Source organism: Fistularia commersonii, chromosome 2 (assembly GCF_037954325.1).
Source record: "Fistularia commersonii isolate RoL2024-O1a breed Wild chromosome 2, RoL_Fcom_v1.0, whole genome shotgun sequence".
Lineage (NCBI taxonomy): Eukaryota > Metazoa > Chordata > Actinopteri > Syngnathiformes > Fistulariidae > Fistularia > Fistularia commersonii.
This window is the reverse complement of record NC_141285.1, coordinates 17,413,199-17,440,740: the sequence shown is the minus strand read 5'-3', so window position 1 is coordinate 17,440,740 and position 27,542 is coordinate 17,413,199. Positions and strand designations below refer to the sequence as shown.

Here is a 27,542-nt window from a genome sequence, read left to right as displayed (position 1 = left end):
AAACTTTGTACCTCAAGGGCCAGTTGACACTGTGAAAGGAAAGAAAACTGAAAAGGAAAAAGCTCAAACACATTTAAAAAATAGAACTCACATTAACAACTTTGAGCAATTTGTGCATACATCTTGGCATGTGATTCATTTGAAGAGAAAATATTACAGCGTAATAATATCAGATAATACAACATTTTTTTATAATTGAGATGACTACCAGTCTGTTTATTCGATATAGTTAGACAAAATATAATACTTTATTTCCCATTATATGTCACCAGATTTCTACAAAGTATGTTTGCCCTGCTCCTCTCCTTCCTGCCATAAGGCAATGTTTTTTTCCCCCTGGTGTTTAGGCGTTCAAGGAGGCAGCAGTAAACATCTTAAACATGCAGTGAAAGCTACATTCCCTTTATGTTTTTCTCATTAACTACAATATTGATATGTCAATCACACATATATGCTACATTTGCCTAAAAATAAGGAGTACTTTAGCATGAGTCTCAGTACTCCTCCTTGTATAAGGGAATTCCTCCTTTATTCAGCAGCACATTATAACAAATAAAATCAAATAAACCTTGAGTAAGATTCAACCTGGACTGCTGCGATCAAGGTGCTGTTTGTGGTAAATGCTGCAGACTTGTTTACATAATGGACATTCTATCACACATTCTCATCTCTGTCTATTTAACTATTTGCTTTGGTCAAAGTTTTGGAACTTTGACAGAGCATGGCATGCTACTTAAACACACATGGTTAAGAAGTGTGTTGCGAATTAATCAAGTGCCTTAATAAATAGCTGAATAGATTTATTATCATAGATTATGAAATATGAACTGAGAACAACAAGCTGCAACTCAATCATATTCCTTTTCTCTGTTATACAAATATTGCATGTCACAAAAATATAAACAAAAAGAAGTATCACTGATCTGTTTGCAAGATAATAAACTTTAAGTTGAATGACACAGAAATTTACAGTCACAAACTGTACAACAGTTGGCAGAAGAGAGGTACATGGCGATTAAAGCAAAATCATGTTAGAGTGGATCTCATTTGGCTTATGTACAATTGTGTGAAAGTGTAAAAATGCAGTGGTATATTTTGCTTTTTCTGTGTAGAACGGATTACTGGAGGCTGTACCTTTATTAAGATTGATAACAGGCAACTGTTCGAATGTTGGGGCTTAGCATTGAAATGCCTTATAACAAAAAGCAGGGTGAGGAAAGGTTGACAAAAAGGGAAAAGGAGTGGCAAGAACATAGGAGATGCACTGAAATTTAGAGAATAAAAGCACAAGAAAAGAGGGAGTGGTAGAGTTAGAGACATGCAGATAAGATTTTAGTTTTTACTCAACAAACTCTTCAAACTTCTCTCCACTGCCTCATCCAGCTCCTCCTCCAGCTCCTCCTTTTTTGACATGGCAAGTTTGGACTGATAATCACGCACTATCTGGTCTATGTAAGGGGCACTTTGTGTTCCATGCAGCATGAGGGTCCACTCCTTCAGGACACCTCGCTGAATCTCCTCACCTCGAAAGCCCACCTCAAGGACCCAGGTCCCACGAGGGTCCTCGCCCCAGGTATGTGTGGTCATGAAGGGCCACTTGTCAAACCCTACTTTGGAGTCATCATCACGGGGCCTCCGGCTCAGTAAGATGGACTTTGTGCCCATGGGAGAGGTCATGTTAATGTTGAGGTCACCACGACGACTAGCGTTGACAGTGACCACTGCTTGTACGTGTTCTAAGTAGCGGACAAAGTTGTCCTTGCCTTGGCAGGCTTCAGTGGTGATGGCTAAAACCAACTTATTGCCGGACTGGATTTTACTGCAGGAAGAGACAGATAAATCACATTAAGACAGTGTGGTACAGAGACAAATAATATATCATCCACATTATCCTCACAGTACATTGGAATTTAAAATGGAAAGCAGTGGAAATCAACCAAAATGTCAAACATTTTGACAACAAAGTCTGTTTTAATGACACCATCAATCATTGGAAAAGATATAAAAAAAATATATTTGCACTATTTTATTATCTGTCAAAGAAGTAGGTACTGTGCGGTGACATGTATGAAAGACACAAGGAAAAAAAAAGAATATTGAAATGCTCAGAAACCAGTTATTTGGCTATCATATTCAAGATTTAAAGATTCAAAGTGTTTATTGTCATTTGTACAGTGTGGAAACCTGTCCCTGTACTATGAAATGCATTTGGATTTGTATTGGTATGGCATCAGTACGGTTCATGATATGCTCTTTTTTATAGAAAATCATAAGTTCAACCCATCCCAGAAAAATGGAAAACTCTGTTCATTGCGTCATTTTAATGTGTTTAAGCTTGGATAGCTAGTTCTATTAACTATACAATTTGAGGCATTTGAAATAATTTTTTTTTTTTTGTTCTACAATTGCTCATTTTTTCCTTCGACCATTTCTTGTGATTTTTAGGTTATTTCATACCTATATGAGATAAGTAATTTGGAATTCTCAGAATAATTTCCTTGAGAATGTTATTTCTAGATATGGGATGACAGGGTATTTTCATATAATTTTATCTAATATTATCCTTTCTAATATTTTACACCAGACATTTGATATTATTATATTATCCATTATATTAAAGACATATCTACAATCTTAAATCTTTAAAAAACATTTATTGGGAGGAAGTGGATGGAATATCAGGTATCCAAGTTAACAATATAGAAACATATTCCCTGCCTAAGCCGCAAAATGAAATAAAACAAATACCATATTTTCTGAACATAATCCGCACCAGCAAAAATAAACAAATAAATATATTGTAAAGACCCTGCGGTACTGTTAGCGGAAGTTTTGAGTTCTGTGTTTTCCAACTGGCAGTGAATGTTGCAAGGGAGCTAAGGGCATGGTGGGTGGTGTGAGCACAGAGATAGAAGATAAGTGAAGCCGCCGTTGTTTAATTGCGAAAATAAAGATACAGTTTGATAAAATTACCAAATCATCATTGTTGAGCATGTCGATGCAGACATTACTTTGGTGTCAGAGGTAAAACACCGGAGTTTAAGCGACCAAACTTTGCAGACACTGTGAGCCCACACAAGCTTACTTCTTCAACTGGAGGTATGGCGGCACAGTGAGAAAAGACCAACGCTCGTCTGTCAGTCAAGGAGTAGACAATGGACAACGTTTGTCCGGGTACGTCGGGGCGTGAGGCTGAATCTGACTGTGTTACAGAGCATTATGCTCGCTTGGGACAAGCGGTAGAGAAGCTAGCTGCTGATCCTGGTTTTGGCTCACCAAGTGCCGCAGGCAGCAGCGCCGGGAAAGGTGTAGTCAATGAGAGACTGGCCGGTCCCCACCAGTATTCGAGAGCTTAAGAGCTTCATTGGGCTGGTGTCCTGCTACAGGCGGTTCGTGCATGGGTTTTCTTGCATTGCCACACCCCTGCTCCGCCTGCAGCAAAAAGACAGTGATTTTTCCTGGACGCCTGAGTGTGAGCAGACCTTCGGCTCCTTGAAGGAGGCCCTGACTGAGTCACCCATCCTTGTTCCCCCAGACCAAAATCTGCCATTCATCCTGGACACAGATGCTTGGCAGGATGAGATGGGGGTGGGCAGTGTTGAACCAGGTTGAAGCACAGGAGCCCCTGTGCTGCCAATAGCTGTCAGTACTGTGACAAGAGGGAGGCTTGCAAGAAAGAGCCCCATGCAGTTTAGAGAAGGACCAATCTGCAGAGAGATGCTGGTTGTGGACGAACCATATTTGAGAGCTCAGCAGGGACAGGATGCTGACCTGAGACCAGTGCTACAGTGGGTGGAGTCAAGACAGAGGCCACAGTAGAATGCTGTGTTTTCGCCGACAATTAAAGGTCTGCTCACAAAGTTTGAGGCTCTCCGGGTAAAAGACGAAGTGCTACTGGAAAGGGCCTGGGAAGAGCCAGCTACAGGGGAAGAGAGGTAGCAGGGGGTGGTTCCTAGAGCACTGAGATCAAGTTAAGAGCCTCACATGAAACCATGGGGTCAGGTCACTTTGAGGTCACAAAAACCCTACGTTGCATCTGGCAAAGTTTCTACTGGGGTGTGCTCAGGACATATGTTGAAGACACCAGCGATGCCACCAGGACCAGAGTACGCCCTATGAAACTATGAGATGGGGGCCGGGGTTGGGGACTATGTGGCTAGGGACCTGGTGTGGGTGTACAGTCCAAAGAGGAAGAAGGGTCGGAGCCCTAAGCTTGACAGTCAATGGGTGGGGCCTTGTGAGGTATTGGAGTGACTGGCGGAGGTGGTATATAGGGTTCAGCTGCCCCCCAGGGGAGGACGGGTCATCCTCCACAGGAATAGGTTAGCCCCATACAGAGGTGACGCTCATCCATGTCGGAACCCTGGGCCTCCAACACTTACCCAGAGAAGTAAAGCAGCCACACCCCCTGGCCCAAGGACTGCTCCCATCCCAAAACTCACCACAACTGCAGGTGCAGCCACTCTCATTCATTCAAAGGCTTTTTCTGGCTATATCGATCATAGACAAATGTTCATTTTGCTCCAGTCATGTTTATTTTTTTTTTGCAACTGTCTTACAACTGAAAAAATATAAAGGAGAGGGAAAACATGAGAAGAATGAGAATGAAAAATCATCACAGATAAATTACTTTGGGCATCCCCATAGCTGTGAGTGAGCAAGCACAAGTGCAACAGAAGAAGCTACTTGCAGCCCACCTGTCTTGTCTCTGAATGCCTCTAGAAGTATTTGACCTATTTTCCCTTAGAACTATCACCACTAACAAAGCATCAAGCGTCTTTTTGATCACATATCCCTGTAGGATAACAGTGATGAAAAGTGTCATGTCTGCTCTCCTTACTGTGAAATTTGTCTCTGGCAAGGCTTTTCTTGGGTTTTAAAGAAATTGCTTTATCCTGAAAAACGATCAGGATCAATCCAAAAGATTTACATATGCTGGATAACTAATTCAGTATCTGTTTCATTGTGTTTTAATGGGAATATTTATTTGTATTTATATTAACTTTAATTTTCAGTATGGTCAATTGGGAAAGAGGATTAAGAATTTGAGTTTTCAATTAATTGAGTATATTTCACTTTGTTGATTCTAGCACGTGTCAAGGGTTTTCAGTCATCCAGGCCAGCGTTAATCTTTGTCAATTTTTGTCATAGCAACTGAACTAAAAGTTTTTCTTCTTGAAGATGAGTTGCAAGACCTCAACAATAGCAGCCAAAGAGGTTATTGAGAGGTTATTTTCTTAATTTCGGCTTAATTTTTCATTCTTTCTTTTTGTCAAAATAGGATCGTTCAGAGCATAACAAAAAAGTAGGTTGGTGTCGGTTTTGTTGGTTTTTATTAGTTGGAAAGATATACTGCTGTTTCTAACTCTTCGGGTAATGGAAAGAAAGAGCGAGAACACAGCAGGACAGGAGTGGTGTACAAAGGCGATGAGGACTCTTAATAACATTATTGGAGGCTCAGGCTGCAACACAGGCAGAAGAAAATGGGGGGAAGGATGTACACTATCAGGGTCAACATGGAATGGCAGAACACCACTCTGTCGGAAAAATGATTAAAGGAGTATGATGCTGAGCACAGCGAGGACAGTACACTAGTGAGCTGATGAAGTAAACTGCAATTCCTAGAAAAACAGAACAATTCACAGTAGGGTGTTTTACAGTTACACCCTAGAATTCATGCAAGGAGACCTTACAACATGTTTTTTGTAATAACATAACTGTTATTTTTTAAAATGAAAATGTATGTTTTGTGCAAGAGGAAAAAAAAAAGTGTGGGAAACCTTGTTTCTTCCTATTTTCAACAAGGACTTTATATGACTCATTTACTGTATGACAATGATGATGTTTACTCATTTGTAGGGATTTATAACCACATGCAGGGTTTGATTTGTGTCCAAGTACAAAACATCTCTTTGCTACAATAGCTCTTTGACAATCAAATGTATAGTACAATAGATAATATTACATAATACAATTTTTTGAAAATATCTAATCAGACTCCCTCTTCTCCTTTATGCTTTTCCCTTCAGGGGTCGCCACAGCGAATCAACCTTCTCCATCTCACCCTATTCTCTTTATCCTCCTCTCTCACACCAACTACCTTCATATATTTAATATTATAAGCCTATGACACTAAATCACACCTGCATAGCATTGTGCACAGCCATCACTTTTTCTAGAAAAGTCATACCCAAAATGTCTGTGGAGGTTCTCATTCATCCAGGTCACAGTCAAATTATTGTCAAAATGCTACGCAAAGAAGATTTTGACAGCAATAAATCATACCCAAAATGATTTTCATTGTGTTGCACAATCTGTCAATTCATGAGCAAGAAATATAACAAAGTTAGGTCATAAGGCAGGGAGAGAGATAATACATTGCTCTATGTTTTTCACCGTTGACACTTTATCATGAGGTGGGCTTGTAGTAATTATCGCTCTACCAACCACAATAGACATAGCAGACACCCTATGGAACTGCTATGGAAACAATGAACTGATGAAAAAAATATGACAAAGCCAGTAGCATAGCCTCTAAATCACGGCTTTAAAATCAGCTTGTAATACAAAAATGTTATATGTTTGAGGTGCTCTGTTCAGGTCGAGCAATCTGGAGTGTTATGAGTTTTCTTTTCATATAATTATTGAACAAAATAGCTTTGTGCCCACTGTAAATCTGGTTCATTAACATATGAAGGGTGTTTGACTTCACAACAAACTGTGGGCTAAATTTAGAATTTAATCGCTCTTGAATGCTTGAAACATCTAGTCCATGGTGAAGATGATCAATGTAAATATATATATTTATATTTATTTATTAGGATATTGCCTAAATCTCAAATTTACTTAGAAAAAAATGACACAACCTTTGTATGGATATTACAATTACCTTTGAATATGTGTGTGTGTATGTATGTATGTATGTGTGTCTGTTTGCGTGTGTGTGTTGGGGGGATTGAGTGAGGATTCGTTCAAGGAAATAAAATCGCAATACTCAAAGAGCAAAGATCAGTTTTGTCAGTAGATCGTGGAGCCAATCTTATATTGTCATACGTCCTCTGGACATACATTGGAGAGCACTATAACTGAATCATCAAACTGGAAGAAGTACAGGCAAAACACATCTTTAAGTGACGAAGGGGTTTGAATTATAACCATGCCTGGGGAAAAGTGGAAGTGCTACATTCTGCATAGCTAGTCCGGTTCTCTTGGGGATGCAAAAAGATAAGGGTAATCTGGTACTGCACTCAAGAGAGGCCCTGCCATATGTTTATAGTGTTTTCAGGCACTAATTAGATACACTAAGGAGAACTGGAGATGATGATGATTGTGTAGAGAAAGCCACCTGATGTTGATCAGAGCAACATGCTGTTAGTGTTCACTCAGCAAAGGGTTCACACAAGCAGGCAATCACTCCTGAATCCCTTCATGCCCATCAGTCATTCTAATTGACAGAGTTTCCAGGGCATACTGAGGCATTCGTCGCAGTGTAATTGAAGAGAATAAGGGGACTAACCATGGCAAACCACCAGGCCATCACATGACTCTGACCCTTAGCTTCTGGTAGGTGGATTGAATGCACAATCTTAGTGAGGCAGGCAGAAGGTGGCAAGAAAAAAACAAAGATAAAAGTGTGAGGAAACAACGGCCCCATGAAGAGATCAGGTGGAGAGAGCGAGAGACAGACAGTGAGACTGTGAAACCAAGATTGAGCAAACCAGTGAGAGATAGGGACAGAGATAGCCTGCAATTTGAGTGAAGGGGCCTATAGATGAAAACAAAAGAATATAGTGTGGTACAAGGAGAGATAATATCAAACACAGATGGGATAAGATGCCAAGACAGATGTTTTAACCGCAGCTGCTGAGGTAAAAGATAAAGGGAGAGACTTGGAATTCATTCAGAGCTGCAGCCAGTTAAGGGAAATCTTATTAAAATATGCTTCTCGATGACATAGCACCCATAGATTAATCATCAATACAAAATGTAAGAAACACTACATTTTACAACTTAGTAAGATATTAAAAAAAAAAAAAAATTAACATATTAAGACATATGTCGTGGACATGGTGCAAGCAAATGTGGGCCCTATTCTGTAGTCTTTCCTGGGCAGTTATAGCATTCAAGAATAGATCGAGATGCTGAATTTGTATTTCTAAATTCTCGAATATCTGCACAATGTCCATTATGTTGTTTGACCTTAACTGTAAATATCTATGGAATATCACTATTGAAATTTTAACTGAAGAGAAGTCATTTGAGATAAGTTTCTTTTTGATTTTAAATTGGATTCTTGTTTCTTATGTCTGTGGTTTGGAGGTTTTGTTTTAGTAGGAGTGGGCAATTTCTGCCTGGTTTATGGTTCGATTCTGACAGGGGGCCTTTCTGTGTGGAGTTTGCATGTTTTCCCCTTCTCTGCATGGGTTTCCTTTGGGTTCTCTGGTTTTCGCCCATAGTCCAAAAACATGTAATAGGTTAACAGAGACCTCAGGTCGTGCACTGTCGTGTCCCTGACAACAAGATACTTTGGTGCGCTTTGATAAAAAAACACTTTATGACTGAATATGTTAAAATTATTGGTAGACATCATGACCTTTTTTAAAATTTGAATTTCAAAACATTTTTATTCCGTAAGATATCAAGCCATAATCACAACAGTATAAAAAAAATTAAAAAGATAAATTACATTACCACTTATTATTTAACATATCCCATGTTTGTATATTTTGTTTTAAGAATTCATGTAAGGAGGCATACTCACCTTAATTCATCAAATGTAATGTGTTAACCAACAGCTTTATGAAGCACATATTTCACTTGGTTACATATCATTTAGGTCCATTTATGCATTTTGTGCTGATCTTTTTTTTATTTGTTTATTGAGGACATACAGAGTGTCATGCCTAATGCAACATGCAGTTGGAGCTGATAAAAATACATAACTAATGTCATGATGGTAAAATGACTTACTGGGACTCCTGGATGGATCCAGCTACACAGTGGAAACGCTCAGGCACTGTCTTCCACTCTTTGGCCATTTTCACCATGCCACCAGCATCAAGCACGCCATATCCAAACAGGTGGTTGAACTCAAGACCCACACCATTCCTCCTCCACTGGTGGACTTCGTCATGGAGCTGATTCCTCTTTGAGGTCAGTACTGACAGGTGCTGCATGTCTCTCCATGTCAGGTTTGGGCTAATGTATAGAAGCAAGTAACCAGAGAAGAGAGGAGTTATGTTAAACATAGTCCATAGCCCGGGAGACAAATGCAACCTGAGCAACAAGTAGTAGAAAGAAGGTTCATGTTCTGAATAAAGCCCATGCTTTCAAATGTCTAAAACCTGAAGACTTTGCGCTTTTAAACAGATAACTACCTTTTCTGTGTACCCTTTATCTTGGCCATAACAGTTTTGTTCTGGCTGACTCACTGACTCCTGGTGTTCAAGTGTGTTTGGGCAGTTAAAAGGCTCTACACACATTCAAACTGCTTTTGGTTATTTGCTGTTGGACAGGATGAACATCCGCGCCTCCCGACAGCAACATCATTATGGTGTGTGCAAAGCAAACAGTGTTCTTTACTCAACCCCACTAGCTGGTGTTGGTTAATGGCAGCAGATTCTTTTCAGCCTTTAATGTGCAAAATAAAGTGCCCGAGAGGAAGGCAAGGGTCTCCACGGAGGTTTGAGAAGCAGTAGATCAACAGCTTGTAGAATAAATGAGTCAAAGCTTTGGAAAATTGTTTCTAAGAATTTTTCTCTCCTGAAAAGAAAAAAAAAAGGTTCCATATACAGAAAGAACTTCGACTGAAATACTGAAGTCAGGTATTTAAATCTATATAATTTTTTTATCAATGTGATAAATGTGCATGTGTAAATATGTCCTTCTTGTGCGTACGTGAAGGGAAAATTGTAACACTGAGCTGAAAGTGTAAAGATACAAAAACAGCAGAAAGTGTTAAAAGCAAATGCATGATTTATAAAATGCCCAGTTCTTTGTTTTCTCTCATGATTTAATTTTTAATCCAAATTTTCCAAGTAGGACTCACTGTCAAAAACAGTTTTATTTTCTGATGACAATGAACAGTTTGTTTTGACCCATCTCAAAATTATTGAGTGAAAATATTGAAAATACTACATCAATCTATGGGCTTTGGCATTATCGAAGATAGCAACAGTTTCAAATTTGAATCAAAATTCTATGCTGTAATTATTCATTGGCACAAATTAGCTGATGAAAATATTACTTATTATGATTTATTCCCCAAGGCTTTACAATCCACATTTACACAAATCTATGAACACTGGTTTCATGATTCAGATAGGTTAAGGATAGGTCAACATGGAGACTGATCAAAGAAATCAAGGTCATCAATTCAACACCTGAGCTGAAGGACTCACCAGCTCAGCCATAAAAACACCCTCATTTTGATATCAATAAAATAATCTGGTATAATGTGGTCATTCAAATACTAGTGGTATCTAGCATTCTCGTGAGGGCTTCTCCCTCTGCCAGATAAGTTGAATAAGGTAACAAAACACAAGTCAGAGTTGTTGGGGCAATTGTTACAATATGAAGACAGTGAACTACATACTTAGCTTCAAGAGCCAGAGCAAAAACACCAGCTGCCTCTGGCGCTGCTGCAGATGTTCCAGAGTGACGTAAAGTGCAGTTTCCGTACAGGTCTGTTGTGGCCTGATATAACCAAAAGAAAAAGAACAGAAGTGTAGTTACGAGAAGGCGGTACCTTATCCACTGAGCCCCACATCCACTGATTAACAAAAAGGAAATATACTTAAATGCTTTTACATTACTGGTGGGGGTGTACTGCAATTCTTACAGCAGGCTCTGTAAGTCAAATCTCTATGAGAACGTGTTACATTTTGAATTGTAATTAAATATGATAGAGTGGTACATTTTAATTCTTGCCTGATATTAAACATTGGAGAAGAATATTGTAGTATTTATCCCACACTGACTATCTGCCAATAATATAAATGAAAATAAACCACCGAAAGTGAAATCCTTTGAGAATGTTGGTGATTTCGAATGCTGAATTGTAAATGATCACAGTGCAGAATTTAGCTTTGACATTCAACTGTAGTGTCACCAGAATTAACTTAGCCAATTCTATAGCTCAGCTCATAGTCAGCTGAAAAGGATTATTCATGATCATATGATGCCCAGCATTTAGAAATCAGTTCAGGAAACAGTTTCAAAACAGTAATTTAACTGTCTCTTGTCTTAATAATGCTTAAATTCATGTTTTTGCAAAAAAAAAACTTGCCAAACTTTTTAAGAAGCATGTGAAAACTGAATCAACATGATCTCACTGTCCTTTGGTACTAATGTGAGTGAATTGTGAGTGAATGCAGTAAATGTAGTAAATCAGTCATGTTAGGTGAACAAATGTTGGAGCCATAAAGGTTCATTGTATTTAAGGACATGAAGAGCTCTTGGATTAACATGTTAGCAAACAATTTATGGTTGTATTTATTACATAAATCTTTATTTTTAATGTGATGGTTAATTAGAAGTGATATGAGATTGATTGCAATTAGAGTGGAAACCCTGGGGAATATCTGCGGCTTTGTCAACAGCCAGAAGAGATTTGCATAATCACAAAGACAAATATTGCTTTCTTTGTGCACTGGGATTTTTTATATATACAAGCATAGTATAGATTGTAAAAAGGCTTAACAGTTCAGCTGGTTTACAAAATAATCCAGTTTCATAACTTTGACCAGAACATCACCATAGGGCCCTAAGTCAGGGGAGAGAAGCATCATATATCAAACAGTCTGCATCTATCACATAGATAATATGACTATGTATTATGAAGTTGAAAGGACTATTGAATTAAACTGACTCATCCACTCATTTTTCCAGGCTTTTTCCCCTGGTATTAATGTTTCTTCAGATACATCTCAAATAGCTATGAATGAGCCCATGAGCTACAGGCCATTTTTCTTCTCTGCATTTAATCCTGACATTCTCTTCCTTGCCTTCAAAATGTCATTAATTTAATCATCCATGCATTCATTATCTATACTGCTTATCTTGCACTCAGGGTTGCAGCGGGGTTGGGATAGGTCCCAGCTGTCACTGGGCAACAGACAGAGTACATATACAGTAACAATTCAGCCTCTACGTTTGACCTAATGCATGTTTTTGTACTGTGGGAGGACACATTGAACCCTAAGGAAAGTCATGCAGACATGGGGAGAACATACAAACTCCACACAGAAAGGCCTCTTGTCAGAATCTAACAAGGGACCTTCTTACAGTGAGGTGGAAGCATGAACTGCTGAGCCACCAGACTGGCCTTAACAATTTTTGGAAGAAAATAATTTAATAGATTAATAAATAAAACACTTATCAAACCAAAAGCCAAAAGTATGAAAATACTGTACCACTGACAATTAATACTTTGAGTTCCCTCTCCTAAGTTAAAAGAAAAATCTTTATTACCTGCTAATACAACTATAGCAATATCCTATATGGAAACATATATAACATTACAAACATATTCAAACAAATAGATTTTTCTGGAAACAAACCTTGGGATTTCTTTATTGCGATACTGATACCGACTTATGACTATACTCTGTCTTTGGTACATGAATACATTAATTGAAATAACACTGGTGATGAAATCAATCACACTAGACGAAAATATTGGAAAGCACAGACCACAGACCACAAACTTAACCAGTAACTCTTTAAGCCATAGCATTTTTTGTCATGTTTTTGTTTTTTGTCACGTTTTTATATTTTTGATAAAAACAACCTGGCAAAATGTAATACTGTAAGTGCTTATTTCTCCACTCTGCTTTTTTTTAAACAACCTTTTCATTATACCTTCAATATCAATATAATAGTGAAAGCAGTGAAATAATGGCACAGGTGGATGTGGAAGATGTGGAAGGAGAGAGCTAGTCCTCTACCGTGCCTCTAATTTTCAAAACCCGTTAACAATTACTGCACAACAGTGCCTCAAGTCTCATCACTGGTTTTGTCAAATCCCCTGTACGGCAATGGACATAATGCCTGCTGGCCAAACTGAAAACAAGCTATTTATTTGTCAGTCTATGAATAATGGCTCACTTTTGAGACTGAGTATTTTGGTGATGTAATTTTATTCGTCACCATCAGCAACTTCTGAATGTTGAACCAATTTTTTCTTAACAACTTAAACACCAAATATGTTTTTATGTAAACAATCCGTGTTTCAGTGATACTCACAACACCAGCCTCTGGGTTCCTCTTGCGTCCATTGCTGAATGTAGATGCCAGAGTAGAGGAGCAGCTCTCATCATAGAGGGCTGTGCGTCCATCATTGATGGCTGAGTTGATGGAGATTGTCCACATACTTGAGGCATAACCATCACAATTGCAGTCGTCATAGCTACCACCATCTCCTGATGCCCACACATAGATGCTGCCTTTTCCTCCCCGCCCCTGAAATAGTGTTACAACCATGCTATCTGAGTGAATAAATGATCTTCTCTGAACCACATTTTAGAAATCTATGAAAGTAGAAATGTATGAAGGGTCAGAAATTGATACTCTGGGAAATTTGTCCTGTCTGGAATTATAAGCAGTCATTCATGAAATCTACTAACACTGTGGCTACAATAGAAAGAAAACATAACATTTTTATTGAAATCTAAAATCAGTAAATTTACATTTGTCGCCACTAATGAGATACATGCAGATTTCAATTCTTCTTGAAATGTTGGTGCTTCTAGTAGCGCATGTTCCCATATAAAAGCTGAAATATAATAAGATAAACATTCCTGAAACATCTCAGATTTCAAGCCGGCTGTGGAAGAGCATCCACTTCAGCAAACGTTGAACATGTTTACACGAAAGGCCAAGGATGAAGTGGAGCAGGAGTGGTATTTCCTTCATTTTCTGATGTTTCTTTAGGTTTCCTTGTTTATAAAGCAAAGGACTGAGCTGTGTGCTGCACAATTCATGTAAACTGCAAATGCATTTACATCACACAATTAATACTTGATGTACAAGAAGCATCTCTCTCTAACATTGGGGATAATGTTACTTAATGTTCACCATAATTATCTCCATCAATGAAGTTTTTTTTTCTTGCTTTATTGCTTTTGCTTTATTTTATCGTCCTGAAGCAAACCGTGTTTCAAGTGCTACACATGCTAGTTTTAGGAGGTAAGGGGAAAACATGTTTGTTTCTTTCATTTCCTTTTTAAAAAAAGTATCTGTCTGGTATATTCTTTACATGACTTGATATTACAGTTATTTGTGCAATGCTACCCTGCACATTAGAAATTATATTTGATCAGGCAGGAAATTGTCACCATGTCAATGCAGTCAGTTTAATCAGATTGAAATAATGTAAGTCAATGTAGTGTCCTTTCGAAACTTGAGAACAGTTAATGAAACGCAGTTGAGAGCCCTGCTGAAGTTTGTCTGCCCAAAAAAAAACTAATCGGCTGCAACCTTGAAACTCTCTTCTGAATGTGTGTGTGTGTGTGTGTGCGTGTGTGTGCATGAATAGTAAATTATTCCTAAACAATGTTGAAATTAATCTGATCCACAAGTATTGGACTGGTTAAAATTATGTAATATTATCATTATTAATAATAATAATTATTATTATTATGATAATAATAATGGATAAATCATTTGAAACCACTAATGTCCAACTACCTTACCTTGTTTACACCGTCAGCCATTGCCTGAAGGGTTAACTCTCGGGGTCCATCCACAGTCTTGCCGTCATCAGTTGGTCCCCAGCTGGCACTGTAGATATCAATTACTTGCGGCATATGGCTGATGGATGAAGCTTCAATTATATCCGTCATAAAGGGCTGGTCCAACATCCTAATACCTGAAGGAGGACATGTCCACATAGTTCTTACATTTAAATCCTTTGAACTTTTCTTGAATGTGCATTATGAATCATTTGTGCTTCAGGAAGTCTGCGTTGTTGAAATAGTTACACAAGGGAGTATTTGGGATGTAATACCAATTATGTCTAAATAAAAGAATGCTGCATATCTACACATTTGTTATAATAGCAAGAAAGGCATGTCACCTGCCTGGCAGCATGTTCATCAAAATATGATTAACTGGTGGTCCATTGCATCATTTTTTGTGGCTCTAATTTCAAAAAAATCCATAGATGCTTTGCCAGACATTGTAATGCTTTTCCTTTGCAATCAATGACAACAATGCTTTCACTTTGTTATAAATCAGCCTCTTCTTATCTATGTTGCTGTCATCATACCATCTTTTTCATGTGTATTTCCTGGTGTTGCCGTCTGCTCATTGTTATTCCTCTTGCTGGCCAACTGTAGCTTCATTATAACACCCACCTGCCACCTTGGAGTTGTAGGCGACTCCCACACCGCAAATGTTGTTGTTGGCTGCTGCAGACACCTCCCCAGCGCATCGTGTGCCATGACTGGTGACAGCAAAAGGCAGAATATACTAAAGATGATTTTGAGTAAATTTACATAAATTTACATATCCTATATTTTGGGATTTGACTGGGATCATTTTTTTAGACTTTGTATCAGGCTAGCTGATGACATTGGGCACTACCAAGAAAAAAAAAAAAAGGTTAGCCACACATATGTTGAAATCAACATTATCACTGTAAATTTTATAGCCTAACGGACTTCTGCCCACAGATAGTGTAAACTTTACCTTTGGTGTGTGAATATAGAACCTTTTCATGATTCACATATATCTCTGTTTTAAGAGAATTTGTATAAGAGCACATGGATGAATGTCTTCCCTATCAGAAAGGGTACGTTTCTGCATATTTATTTTGTTTGTACATTGTGTGCTATGTTTCGATCTCCCTCCATCCTTCTGCTCCCCACAGGAATATTTCTGGGACACAAATACTCTCTCCCAGCATGCTTTGCTACAGACAGGAAGCTATTTATAACTAGCTGATTAGTCAGTGAGTTGTGGCTGACAGTCAGCAACTGCCAGACTGAAAAATTCAAATACTCCCATTTTCAGTACCATACAGTAATGCAAAGACATGTATCTAGATCTCTGCTAATATGGAGACTGTGGTAGAGGACAGATAGATTAAGAGTATATGTCACTTTGTTCCGTCATTCAACATGTATTGTGGTGGCAGTGGATCATTCACTGGGAGATTGGGGGCTGATAAAATGTTATCAGACAGAGGGTCACCCCGTGAACAATGAGACCCTCAGAGGAGACTAGACTTATTGTGAACTTCCTATATTAACCTTATCTCATGACTAAAAATAGATGTTGTGTTTTCTTTTGTGCTGTCGAAGACACTGCCTCTGTTTATACTGCATCACTATGTCTTAATGGCACTATGTGAAGAGAAAATCTAGTCGCCACACTCTCAGGAAACCAGACATTTGTGCACACAAAAATTGAATTAATATGTGTATAAACAGAGGATTTCTGGGGGAGCTTTACCTGTTGAACCAGTCATCTGTGTAGCGTGGAAATGGGTAGGGGTCATTGCTGCTGAAATCATAGCTGGCATCTGCATTCTGGAAGGAATAATTGGGCATATTTATAAAACAAATACACCGGAAGGAAAAACAACAAGAGAGACACATCAGATGTATATTTCAAAGAAGGGGGCTGACATTATCAGAACATTTTTAGTCTCCGGGAGTGGATTTTTTTAGCTTCCCTGTCTGTCTGTCTGTTTGTGTTTAGTGGTTGATTGGTTTATTCATTTGTTTGCTTTTCCACCCAATACACATGTAATCAAATTATATTTTAAAAATAAAATTCCCAAATCACTTTGGAGATAAAACGGATTAACATTCTTCTCTACAAGGAACAGGGTCACTCACAGTTAAATATGACGGGTGTGTGAATAAAATGGTCTTCGCAGTCAACAAGTCCTATTATCATACCTGACTGACCCTGGGGGAACAGAAATTTAAGGCCGCTAGTTACTGGACCTGTCTTCTGACAAGTAATCATTCCTATTGATGAGTGTTTCTTGGATATTTTGTGTGTTTTGATAATGATATATTAAGCATAATGATCAAGTGTAACTAAACTGTAGAACAAAATAACTGTAGTGATTGCATCAGTTTGAGAAAATAAGAACCCAAGAATGTTAGTAGATGAGCAGATTAAAGATATAATAATGCGAAAACGTTTCGAAAATTGAAAATCAAAACCATGATGATACATGAAATGGATGAACAGAGGTAAACATCTTCAAGTAATAATGTTTAGTACACACACGCATTCTTACTCAAAGCTCACATCAAAACACGTAATGTGTCTTTTACTTCTAAAACTTACTCTGGCTATTTCTACCAACTCTGAACCTTGGGGACTTGATATTCATGGGCTATTCCTTTTTTATCTTTGCACCTAGTAATATGTCCATTGTGTAGCAATGATGGTGGATAAGAGACAAATATGGTTATTGGAGTGCAGACAGGGATTACAAGAGGTGACTTGGTCAGCAACAAAGAGAGAGGCAAAATAGAAAAACCTGGGTTGATCTAATGGAAATTTTTTTTCAAACAAACGTAGGCTTACCAGAGTAAAGGGGAGCACAGCTGAACAATTCAGAAAAGAACACGCTGTTCAAAAACAAATTTGTGCTCATGACATTGTTTTTCTTAATGAAAGTGAAATGCTGAGATCTGGAAATAAATGATGTTCCCATGAATCTCTTGCTGTGCACTTCATATTTTTTCATGTCATTCCAGTTTGTTCTTCCCCTGATTCCTTATGAGTAGCCTGGTATATAGTACTATATTTTGCCAGACACAGAAGATCCTCACCTGCTCATAGTCCTTTACCTATATTATAGTAGTATCTGTAAGGGAGATGAGAGTGAACTCTCATCGTAGACTCAAATAATTACTTTGCCTACAGGAGGCTGAAACTGAAATTATCTATCTGAGAGCGGGAATTATCAAATGAATAATGTTTTACTTAACATTACTTATTAACTTTTTAACTAGTGTTTTACTTAATGTCCACTTTCTCAAATAAAACAATCAAAGATATTGCTACATATTAACATTCAGGCTACAAAGAGAACGCCCCCATATGTTTCTTATGGTTTATTCTTTTAATTGTCAGTTAATTTGATGTTTATCTGAATATCTGACACACACAGTTCTCGTGTTTTTACATAGGACAAGTCTAACAGTAGTTGCAATATGAGGTAAAAGTGTCATTTAGACAGACTAATACCGTAGCTTCTTTGGTTCTAGCAAAAGTTACAACATACATTTTGAAATTTCAATACCAAGATATCTTTGTTCATCCTCACTTCATCAGAAAACAACATAAGAGAGAATCTGTGTGGTAACAGTACATTGTCATAACTGGCCTTAATGAGGTGTGCAAAAGGGGGATCAGTAATATATTCTTTGTAGGTTACATAAAGATGTGTCTCTTCAACCATCTCTCTTTAAGGTTCTTCATTGTCTCTAATGTACAAACTGTATAGGTACAGGGTTAAGTGTATGCACTGCAGTATCCAAGTACAGTAGTAGTATAGATACAGCCCAACATACAAAGAAAAAAATACAAGTGCAATCTAATTGCTCCTGTTTAGAAATGAGTTGAAACTCAACTTGAAATTGATTTTGATTGTAATGCCATTTTTTATAAGTAACATTTATGACATTCACAGATGACTGATCATCTGTGCCTGTCATCTGTTAAAAATAAAACTCAATTCAGTTTATCTGATAAATGTTCACCATGCAATTGTATAGTAAGTGAAATTTCTCTGTGGGACATAATCTACCTGTATTAATTTTATCTCATGACCTGTTTTATTAAATCATCACATCAAAATCAAAAATCTTAAAATCAAGCAATTTAAAGAAAACTCCGCCATTGGTATACTTAATGTTTGGTTTATCAAAACAAGTTCATGGATAGCTCTGAAAATACACAATAGAGTATCACTGAAGGGTGCAGGGCCAAAATATCTTTCAATCTATGCTAATTTATTAATTCAGCTGATAGAATTACAATGCAACGAAGATATACTCTCACTCTACGCTAAACACACTCAAGCAATGCAGTTCAGAATGCTTTGTATACCCAAGCTTAGTGTTATATTTGGTCAAAGGCCCATCTTTTTTGACGAACAAGTAAATGCAGAGGCAAGCCAACATTATAGTGTGAGCAAGGAACAGCATTATGCTATGAAAAATCAGGCACACTGCACAAGGATTTTATGCTGAAGGAAGCTGATTTGTATTAGCATATCCTCGCAAGACAACCAAGCACACAATGCAGTCAAGCTGACGATGGCAAACTTTATGGCCAAAACAAATACAAATGTCCCTATCCCCTTGTTGCTCTGTACGTCCTTCTTGTCCTTTTAACATTTTATCAGTATTCTGGAGATAGCACATCACATTATGCAGCACCAACTACCCTGGCATTATCTGTGCTTGTGACTGATCGGCCTGCCATTGTGCCTGCCACAGTGCAGCTTGCATTAACATTAAATAGCTTGGCTGGCCATCTTCCTGTCTCTGTGTCCTCCAGGAATACAAGGAAACTCGGCAGCTATGAATTCAACTAGAGAGACACCTGTCATTGACAACAGAATGCACACACTAAACTATCAACTGGGCTCCTGGTTCAGTTATTAACACCACCTTACAGCAATAAAGGAACATATTAATTTCAATAACAGTGAGGTACTCACATAATTTGATGCCAGGTCCGGATGCAGGTAGTCAATGCCTGAAATGTGATTTTGACATTAATCTGAGAGGTAATGAACTGCTTTGCAGCACTGACCCACATTTTTCTTCTGCCAATTCTTCCTTTAACACCATTTATGATGTGTACCGGTATATATATTTTCAACTCTACATTAATGCTTATTATTGTATGCATTGGTTGAATATTTGGTCCTAATTAGTCAGTATAACCAACTTACTAGGGCCTTACTATAAGTACCGGTAACTATACTTGACAATTACCAGGCCAGTTACGCCGTATTACTTTGACCTCTTCCTAATAAAAACAACACATAAGGAGGTAATTCCACATTTACACTAATTATAGATCACATAAATCATCTATGATTCTTTTAAAGAGCATTAATTATAGCATATTGGGACTGCTAGTGAATTGGCCTTTAACAAACCCTCACCTTCAAGTAAATACAGACATTTTTTATACACAGTTTTAAATTATGAGAGGTAAACTAGACAGTAAACTTTCAGCATTATAATTTATATACATGTGGTACCTAATAAGATCTATACATAGTATGGTGCAAATTAATATACGGTCACTATTCGCAATCAACAAATAGTAAATAGAATAAGATTAAATAGAAAGGTGCATTACTAGATGCTTTGTCAAAGTACATGCATGCGACAGATTTTTTTTTCCATTTGTTAATACTGTAACAGATTGTAAAGTGATTTTCTAAAGGTTTTTTTTTTTTTTTTTTTTAATTGTGCTTAAAACAAAAACCTAAGGTGTGCATCTGTAAAAATTGTGATGCAGATTTTCTTTTTTCTGTGGCGGTTGATGTAGATTCATGTTAACTGTGCAAACAGAATGAATTAGGTCACACCATATTTAACTGATGATATTGAAGTATAAACAAAGAGAGAAAAATACTTGGAGTTCATGTTTCCAAATACTTGTCATTTATATCCATAGATGTGTGTTAAATGCACTGTCATTAAGTTTATTTGTGGCAGAAGAATAGATTCTCTTTTCAGTCATGACATTTGGGCTCCATTAACCAGTGGGTGAGGAAATAATGACAAATCAGATACAACACATGCATAATTAAACTAAATCATTACTGGAGTAGTCATCACATATCCCTAAGAGTATTCTGTTCGTGCCATAAATTATAACATAAAATAGGGTCTGTGTCCATCACAGCATAAAGTAATCACACTGTGGACTTTCAGGTCTGTGTTAGTGTTTTTCGAAACAGGAGTGAAGTATGTGAACTCACCATCATCCATGATTGCAATGGTTACTCCTTTGCCAGTGTACCCCAGTTGCCAAGCTTCGGCCACGTTTAGATCCAACCCCGGAGTCCCGTCTGCCTGGCCTGTGTTAATCTAATCATTCAGACAACACTTAAGACATCAGTGACTTATAGTACACAGGTGAGTTACCTTAAATGAATTGAGCACTGTGGAGAATTTGTGCATGCGTATGAAATTGAAAATGAGAAAGGTAAATGTCAGTGACTGCTACATTACTAAACTCTCTGTACATCCATCTGATGTGCCAGAAAAATGACCTTAAGTCTGTGCATTACAATGGCCATCACTAGCCAATTACCGCTTAACAAGTAGGGAGGAAACCGGGCAACAGAAATTCAGTGAGGAGGTGGTGTGAATGGTAATGGCTAATTAAAGAATGAAAAACAATGTTGATTCAGAAAGTAGCGGGGAATATGTCTGGTTTCTGTGTGATTAAGTTCGAAGAATGCAGGTTGGTACAAAAGGTCAGGCTGCATGAGAATGGCTGATTAGCTGATTACTCACCAGATACCACTGCTTGGTGAACAGAGGGTCGCTCATGTTGACTTCAATATCATTAATATTTCTGTAGCCTCTCTTCTGACGGCTAAACCCCTCCTGCTCTAAAATATTCTTCACCTGGGAAACAATGCAAAATAATAGTATGATCTCACGTGGAAAAAAATTCTGTTAAATAAGTACGTGAAAAAAGATGAGTTAAAGGGAAACGTGCGTAACAATTTATGAATTTTTGTAGTGTTCTGTTTTTTTTAATCATAAAGAAGAACGTTCCAAATGTAAATAAAGCGGGCTATTCTCTTGTTCCAGTTATGAGGTCTGCAGCTGGACCCAATGTTTCCCTACTCACCTGCCACTAAAGAAATCTCCCCATGTCTACATGGGTTTTCTCCAGTTTCCTCCCACAGTCCAAAAACATGCAGCAGGTTAATTGGAAAAAACTGGGAAATTTGCCCTAAATGAGTGAGTTGCCCTCAGTGCAGGATAAGTGGTAGATGATGGATGGAGGGATGGGTGGATATTGTATTATCAAACTGCTTGTTACCACTCTTTTTTGGAGTACAGATGAATTAATTCAAAATGTATGTCTTTTTTAAGATGAATTTTCAATCTCCCATGTAACTTCATTATTTATTGTAATTTTAATGCCCATGAGATACTAATAGATAATAACGCAGAACAACATTCACAGAATTAAAACGTTTCATTTAAAAAAAAACATTGTATCTTGTGTTTACCTATAGCAAATACAATTTGAGAAAAAAGGGGCATTGTCAAGCATGTTTACCATCACAGATAAGGGAGGTGAGCAGCACTTAAGATAGCCTTTCAAATTTCTGTATCCTTTTCCTCCAGATCTGTCTTTTATTGCATGCTCCTTGTAATCAGGAAGAACACACACTGTAAATCTGTGCACCTATAAATCCTGCAAAATGACAGACCTGAGAAATGACTAGCAGTGTCTTCTCATGGCTTTTTCTCTCTTGAAGAATCCTTTTCTCTTTCTTGGATTCAGTCACATGTTTCATTTGTCATGACATAATTTCATTCGCATTTGGATTGAAACGACCAGCACTTTCTCAATTATCCCAGCATTTTCCCCCTTCTCTCATCTATCATCAATTTATTCCATCATTTGGCAGGAGTGCTGTTATTTCCCCTGAGACAGGATGTCACACTGCCCACTCACAATATCAAACTGTGCCCATTCGCCACTGCCAATTTCTGCCTTTGCCTGCTGCTCACTCACAACTCACAACACTTTAAATCAAAGACCAAGCCAGCCTTCCCCTTTTCCCCCAGGCTTCATTCCCGCTTGGCTTTTGGAGGTGGGTTTCTGGGTCATAGAATGCAGGTCATTTACAAGATTTAGTCTATGATTTTATCTTCCTGATTTGTGTATTAGGATAATGGGGGACAAAAGTAAGAGAAAGATGCAAAAACATGGTACAAGGGAAAAGAGTAAAAGATAGCTAGTTCCCCAGTTCCAACAGAATAAAATCATTTTGTTTCAGTGCTACCATTGCAGTTATTTGCACAAGGTTGCAAGTCTGGAAAATGTGGGTCTTAAAGGCATCTTTAAATATATAAAATGTTTTAAAAGCAAAAAGGAGCACTTACAGGTCATACTGTTTCTTTGAGAGAGAATCATATCTGCAGTGTTACAAGATATAACAACTTGAAGGATGAGTGAAAGACATTTCAGCATGACAAACAAGCAGCTTTAAATCCCACAACCAAACCGGATCCATTGCAGTGATGCATAGTAATCAATAACTGCAGTGTTGCATATGAGCGTGTCAAGCCTCTGATTATGCCAGATTCTGGAATGCAGACCTGACTGTCTCCATGCTGTCTCACTTCCATTAGCAATATTAGCTTGCTGAAGTGGCTCACATTTATTTTCATTAGCACCTCAGCCCTGCAATTAAGGATGTAAGTTGATTGTGTGCAGGAGTACCTCCACTTCCAGTCCTTCTAACAAAGGGCAGAGCTCAAGTATAAAGCATGCTGTTGTTTGAATTGTACTGGATTTATAAATTGTGAATATATTTTGGAATGGCCTTTGGAATAGTATTTCACACTTAATGAAGTAGCATTTTAAAATTTTGAATAGTGTTTTCTCAAGCCCGCAATGACATCCCCTGACGTCCAAAGCTATTAAACTAGCTTTCATAAAAAGGTGAAGAAATCAATCAATATATCAATAAAGTATGAGTGAAACTGAAATGAAATGAGTGATTTTCAAAAAGTTTGTTCGTAATTTCAAAGTTTTACAGCTAATGCAATGACTGAATTATCATGGACTATGTAGTTAAACATGTATGAGACCATCATATATGACCTATTCCATTCCATTTCAGATGCTGCCACACCTGCTGTGACATCTTTAGTTATGTATCTGATTAGCTTCATGAGAGGGGTTGAAAATGATAAGTATACATGTGCAAAAAAAAAATATTAAGATACATTCACAAGTAGTTCTGTAATATTTTCAATGTATTAGCAAAGCCCAGTTATAAAAAAAAAATTGCTTAAGAGACGATTATTGTCATAAATATTTCCAGTGCAATAACTATTGTTCATTAGATGCAGGATGGTAATTTTTGTAGATTGAGCTGTGACAAAGAATCATTGTTTCCCGACCGTCTTAATAAAAATGATAAATCTCTGTATGGAGACTCTGAAATTATTACAATCTCAAATACAATAGGATATCACAGTAATAAGCTATCCAATATATTCGCCCTATTGTTTAAGATGTAAAATGCAATATCTATGCATCTCAAAGGCATATATATATAGATATATATATATATCTATATATATTTTTTTTTTATGTCAGTCGCGCTGTTAAAGCTCAAATTTCACATTGCATTTCCTTTTGATGAGCTGATAATATCCACTCTTCATGTGAAGTAAAAGGAGGAGCCATGTAATTGTGTGCACGTGCAGATAGTGAGATTTTCCCAGTGTGTGCCCATGTGTTCCTACCCTCCTGTCTTTTTGGAGTCGCTGTCTGTGAATACTGTGTTTGCTCCGCCTGTGCGGAGTGTCCTGAGGATAGAAGTGAAAAAGCCCCTCTCCGAAGGGAACCTGGATGAAAAAAAGGGAGGGGAGGAAAATGGAGTAGAGATGAAAATAAGAACGGGTAGAATATACCCAGCAGTCACTAGTGTTGTGAGTGTTACATCAAAATGAAATAATCAGACATGGAGGAGGAGAAGGAAGAACATGGAATCCACCAGGACTGAACAAGGGCACTGATTTCCTGGCTCTCACAGAGGGCCTACTTTTGTGTATTGAAGCACAATATGGGCAGCAACCATAATACATCACATGGGCAGGAAAATTAGATACATCATCCAGGGCTTTTTTCCTCGAGCACTGTGCACAGATTAAAGACCCCCTTATGCTTTGGTAACAGCCAGGGTGCAGGTCAGTCCTCAGTGTAAATGCTCTCAGATGTGCCTGTCAGATCTAATGTAAAAATTAAATTCTCATGCAAATACTAGATTATTTCCATTTCTTAATGTTCTTATTGCACTGTTTTCTCAAAACCTAACATTTAATTTATGTAGGATTTTTTTGTCATTTGAGCATAGATGATATAAGCATTTTCATTTTTTTCTTTTAATGCTCTATGCATGCCTCCCTCCCATCGAGCCACATCTTGTTAATTAAGCAAAAATAGAAGGTAATTCAAAGATTACACCCATTGTTTAATGGCACATATCCTATTAAGACAAATATAGCTGCAGATTACATAACCTAAAAGGCAAGGAGGCAGTAAAGGGGGGTGGGGGAGGTGATCTACTGTACAAAAAAGGAACTGCTACACAATAAACACAATAAACAGTATCATAGAGATGAATATCTGTATTGTTTAGGTAAAAATGGGGGAAAAGGATGATCATCATTCAGAACAGCCCAGACACTTTCTTGCTCACTGATTCGCTTCACTGCATAAGGCCATGGCAATTTCACACACAATTATTTTTTGACATGTGACAAGGCATACACATACCCAGATACACACAGTTGTTGTGTGAAAATTATCACTCTCCAATGTGTGACTTGTTATGTCTTTTTACATCTATGGATGTGCGTTGCATTTTTGAAGGGATTAAATCAATTGTGTTGCCCCTGGAAAGCGTCACCCAATGTCTGGAGGGGAAGGCAATGCAAGATAAATAACATAAATGACAGAAATGTTTTTTTAAAGAAAGAATAGTTTTTGTATTGTTTGTTGTGATTTAGATTTTTTGTTTGCTTGTTTGTTTGTTTTGTTTTGTTTTGTTTTGTTTTCAAAACAGATGCCGACTAACATAAGCTTAAAAATACACACTAAACTCTACTGGAATTCAGTGACTTCTCTTGGATGAAATTCAAGTCCTTCATGTTTAGATTAAGCCCCTGCTATTGCTATAGGTTGCGCTTTTAAAGGAGAATTCAACACAGAGGTGCCCTTTCCTTTATAGGACAATGTAATGAGATATATCCAAATAAACATAAATGGCCTAGACACAGTAGTGTCCCCTACAGCCTTGGGCTGTGGGTATCCTCCTGATCAGTGTCTTTGTTTTCGAATGAATGCCGTCATCAAATTTAGGGAAAAGTGTTGTGAAGTGAAATCCCAAGAAAAAAAAACCCTCTCGTCTGATGCTTTAAATTGCGCATGTGAGATCGCCCGGAAAAACATACAATTTATTGTTTCACCGTTTTTATTCGTCGCTGCAAACCACATGCACGTTTCAAGTTACCTTAATGGACGAACGGTGTTTCTTAACCTCAGAAATGCATCGCAATGTGAGCCTTACCTTTCGAGCGCCGTGGAACCCATGTTGTGTTGCAAGTTGGTGTGCTTCATCCTGCGCCTCCTCATGCAACTGAACCAGAATATGGTCCGTGAAGACTCTGTCTGCAGCCTGTGTCGCCAACAGCAACGCGTTAAGCAGCACTATAAATCCCACGGCTGTCCCATGTCGGGGAGATCCGCGCATCGTGACTGGCTTCTGTCAATCCGCCTGTCTGCCTGCCCGTCGGAGTGAAATCAGTGCGCGGGATGCTCCTCGCTAGAGATGGAAGGATGAGGAGATGAAAGAGGTGGCGGGGGATGAGGAGGAGGAGGAGGAGGAGGAGGAGGAGGAGGAAGAAGAAGAAGAAGAGGAGGAAGAGGAGGAGGAGGAATAAAAACGGGGAGGTCGAATCAAAGCATTTGCGGGAGCATCTCCTTGTTGTCAGCTTATGAGACCGCTGGAAGTTGGACCGAGCTGTGGCGGCTGTTTTGCCCGGGATGATGAAGCTTTATGATCTGGACCTCAGTTCGATCTCTCCTCCTCTCATCTGTAATTCAGTTACCTTCCTTGCTCGGGTAGTTTCTACGCGTGACGTTGTTCCAATTGGCTCCGGAGGGTGTGTCTCCACATTTTCTTGGACAGAGAAGCACGATTGCACTTTTCAGCACCTTGGAGAGCGCCTCCCCATTACAGTTGAGGGGAATTTGGGGGATCATTATTAGGATTCCAAATCTGGGGATCCAACCCCACCACACACACACAAGCTCATCACATGCAGACAACTGTAATGTGTATTTGCTGATTGCTATTTTCCTCTTCTTTTCTTTTCGCCTGCTCCCTTCAGAGCTCTCCAAAGCATATCAACCCCTCCTCATCGAACCCTATTCTCTGTATCCTCCTCGCTCACGCCAACTTACTTCATGTACACTTTCACTACATCCATAAATCTTCTTTTTGTTCTTGCTCTAGGCCTCATGCCTGGCAGTTCTAACGTCTGCTTATTCCAATTGTCTGAGAAACAAAAATATGAAGAAAGTTCCTTAAAGGAATGGGCAAGTTAAGGGGGAAATTCTCAGAGGGAAAGATATTTCCTTTAAAACTGTGTTAAATCACAAACAATTTTGCAATATATTTTTATAAACTTAAGCAGGGATCATGCAAAAAACAATTCTGATTCTAAAAATTATCAGTTGTAATTTAGGTAATAAACTGAAAGACAGACAGTGTCTAA

The 27,542-nt window shown here is 38.2% G+C and overlaps 1 protein-coding gene across 1 annotated transcript; it reads right to left on the bottom strand.

Annotated features, from left to right (window-relative positions):
* Positions 1-924: 924 nt before the first annotated feature.
* On the bottom strand, positions 925-26,895 carry pcsk2 (proprotein convertase subtilisin/kexin type 2). The gene is made up of 12 exons (XM_086171238.1): positions 26,333-26,895; positions 24,507-24,608; positions 21,519-21,632; positions 20,978-21,086; positions 19,697-19,734; positions 16,456-16,532; positions 15,357-15,445; positions 14,694-14,869; positions 13,246-13,461; positions 10,595-10,695; positions 8,971-9,198; positions 925-1,819 (listed from the first exon to the last, which is right to left on the bottom strand). Exons 1-12 carry the CDS (start codon positions 26,513-26,515, stop codon positions 1,333-1,335), a joined length of 1,920 nt encoding a protein of 639 aa, XP_086027364.1. The 5' UTR covers positions 26,516-26,895; the 3' UTR covers positions 925-1,332.
* Positions 26,896-27,542: the final 647 nt, after the last annotated feature.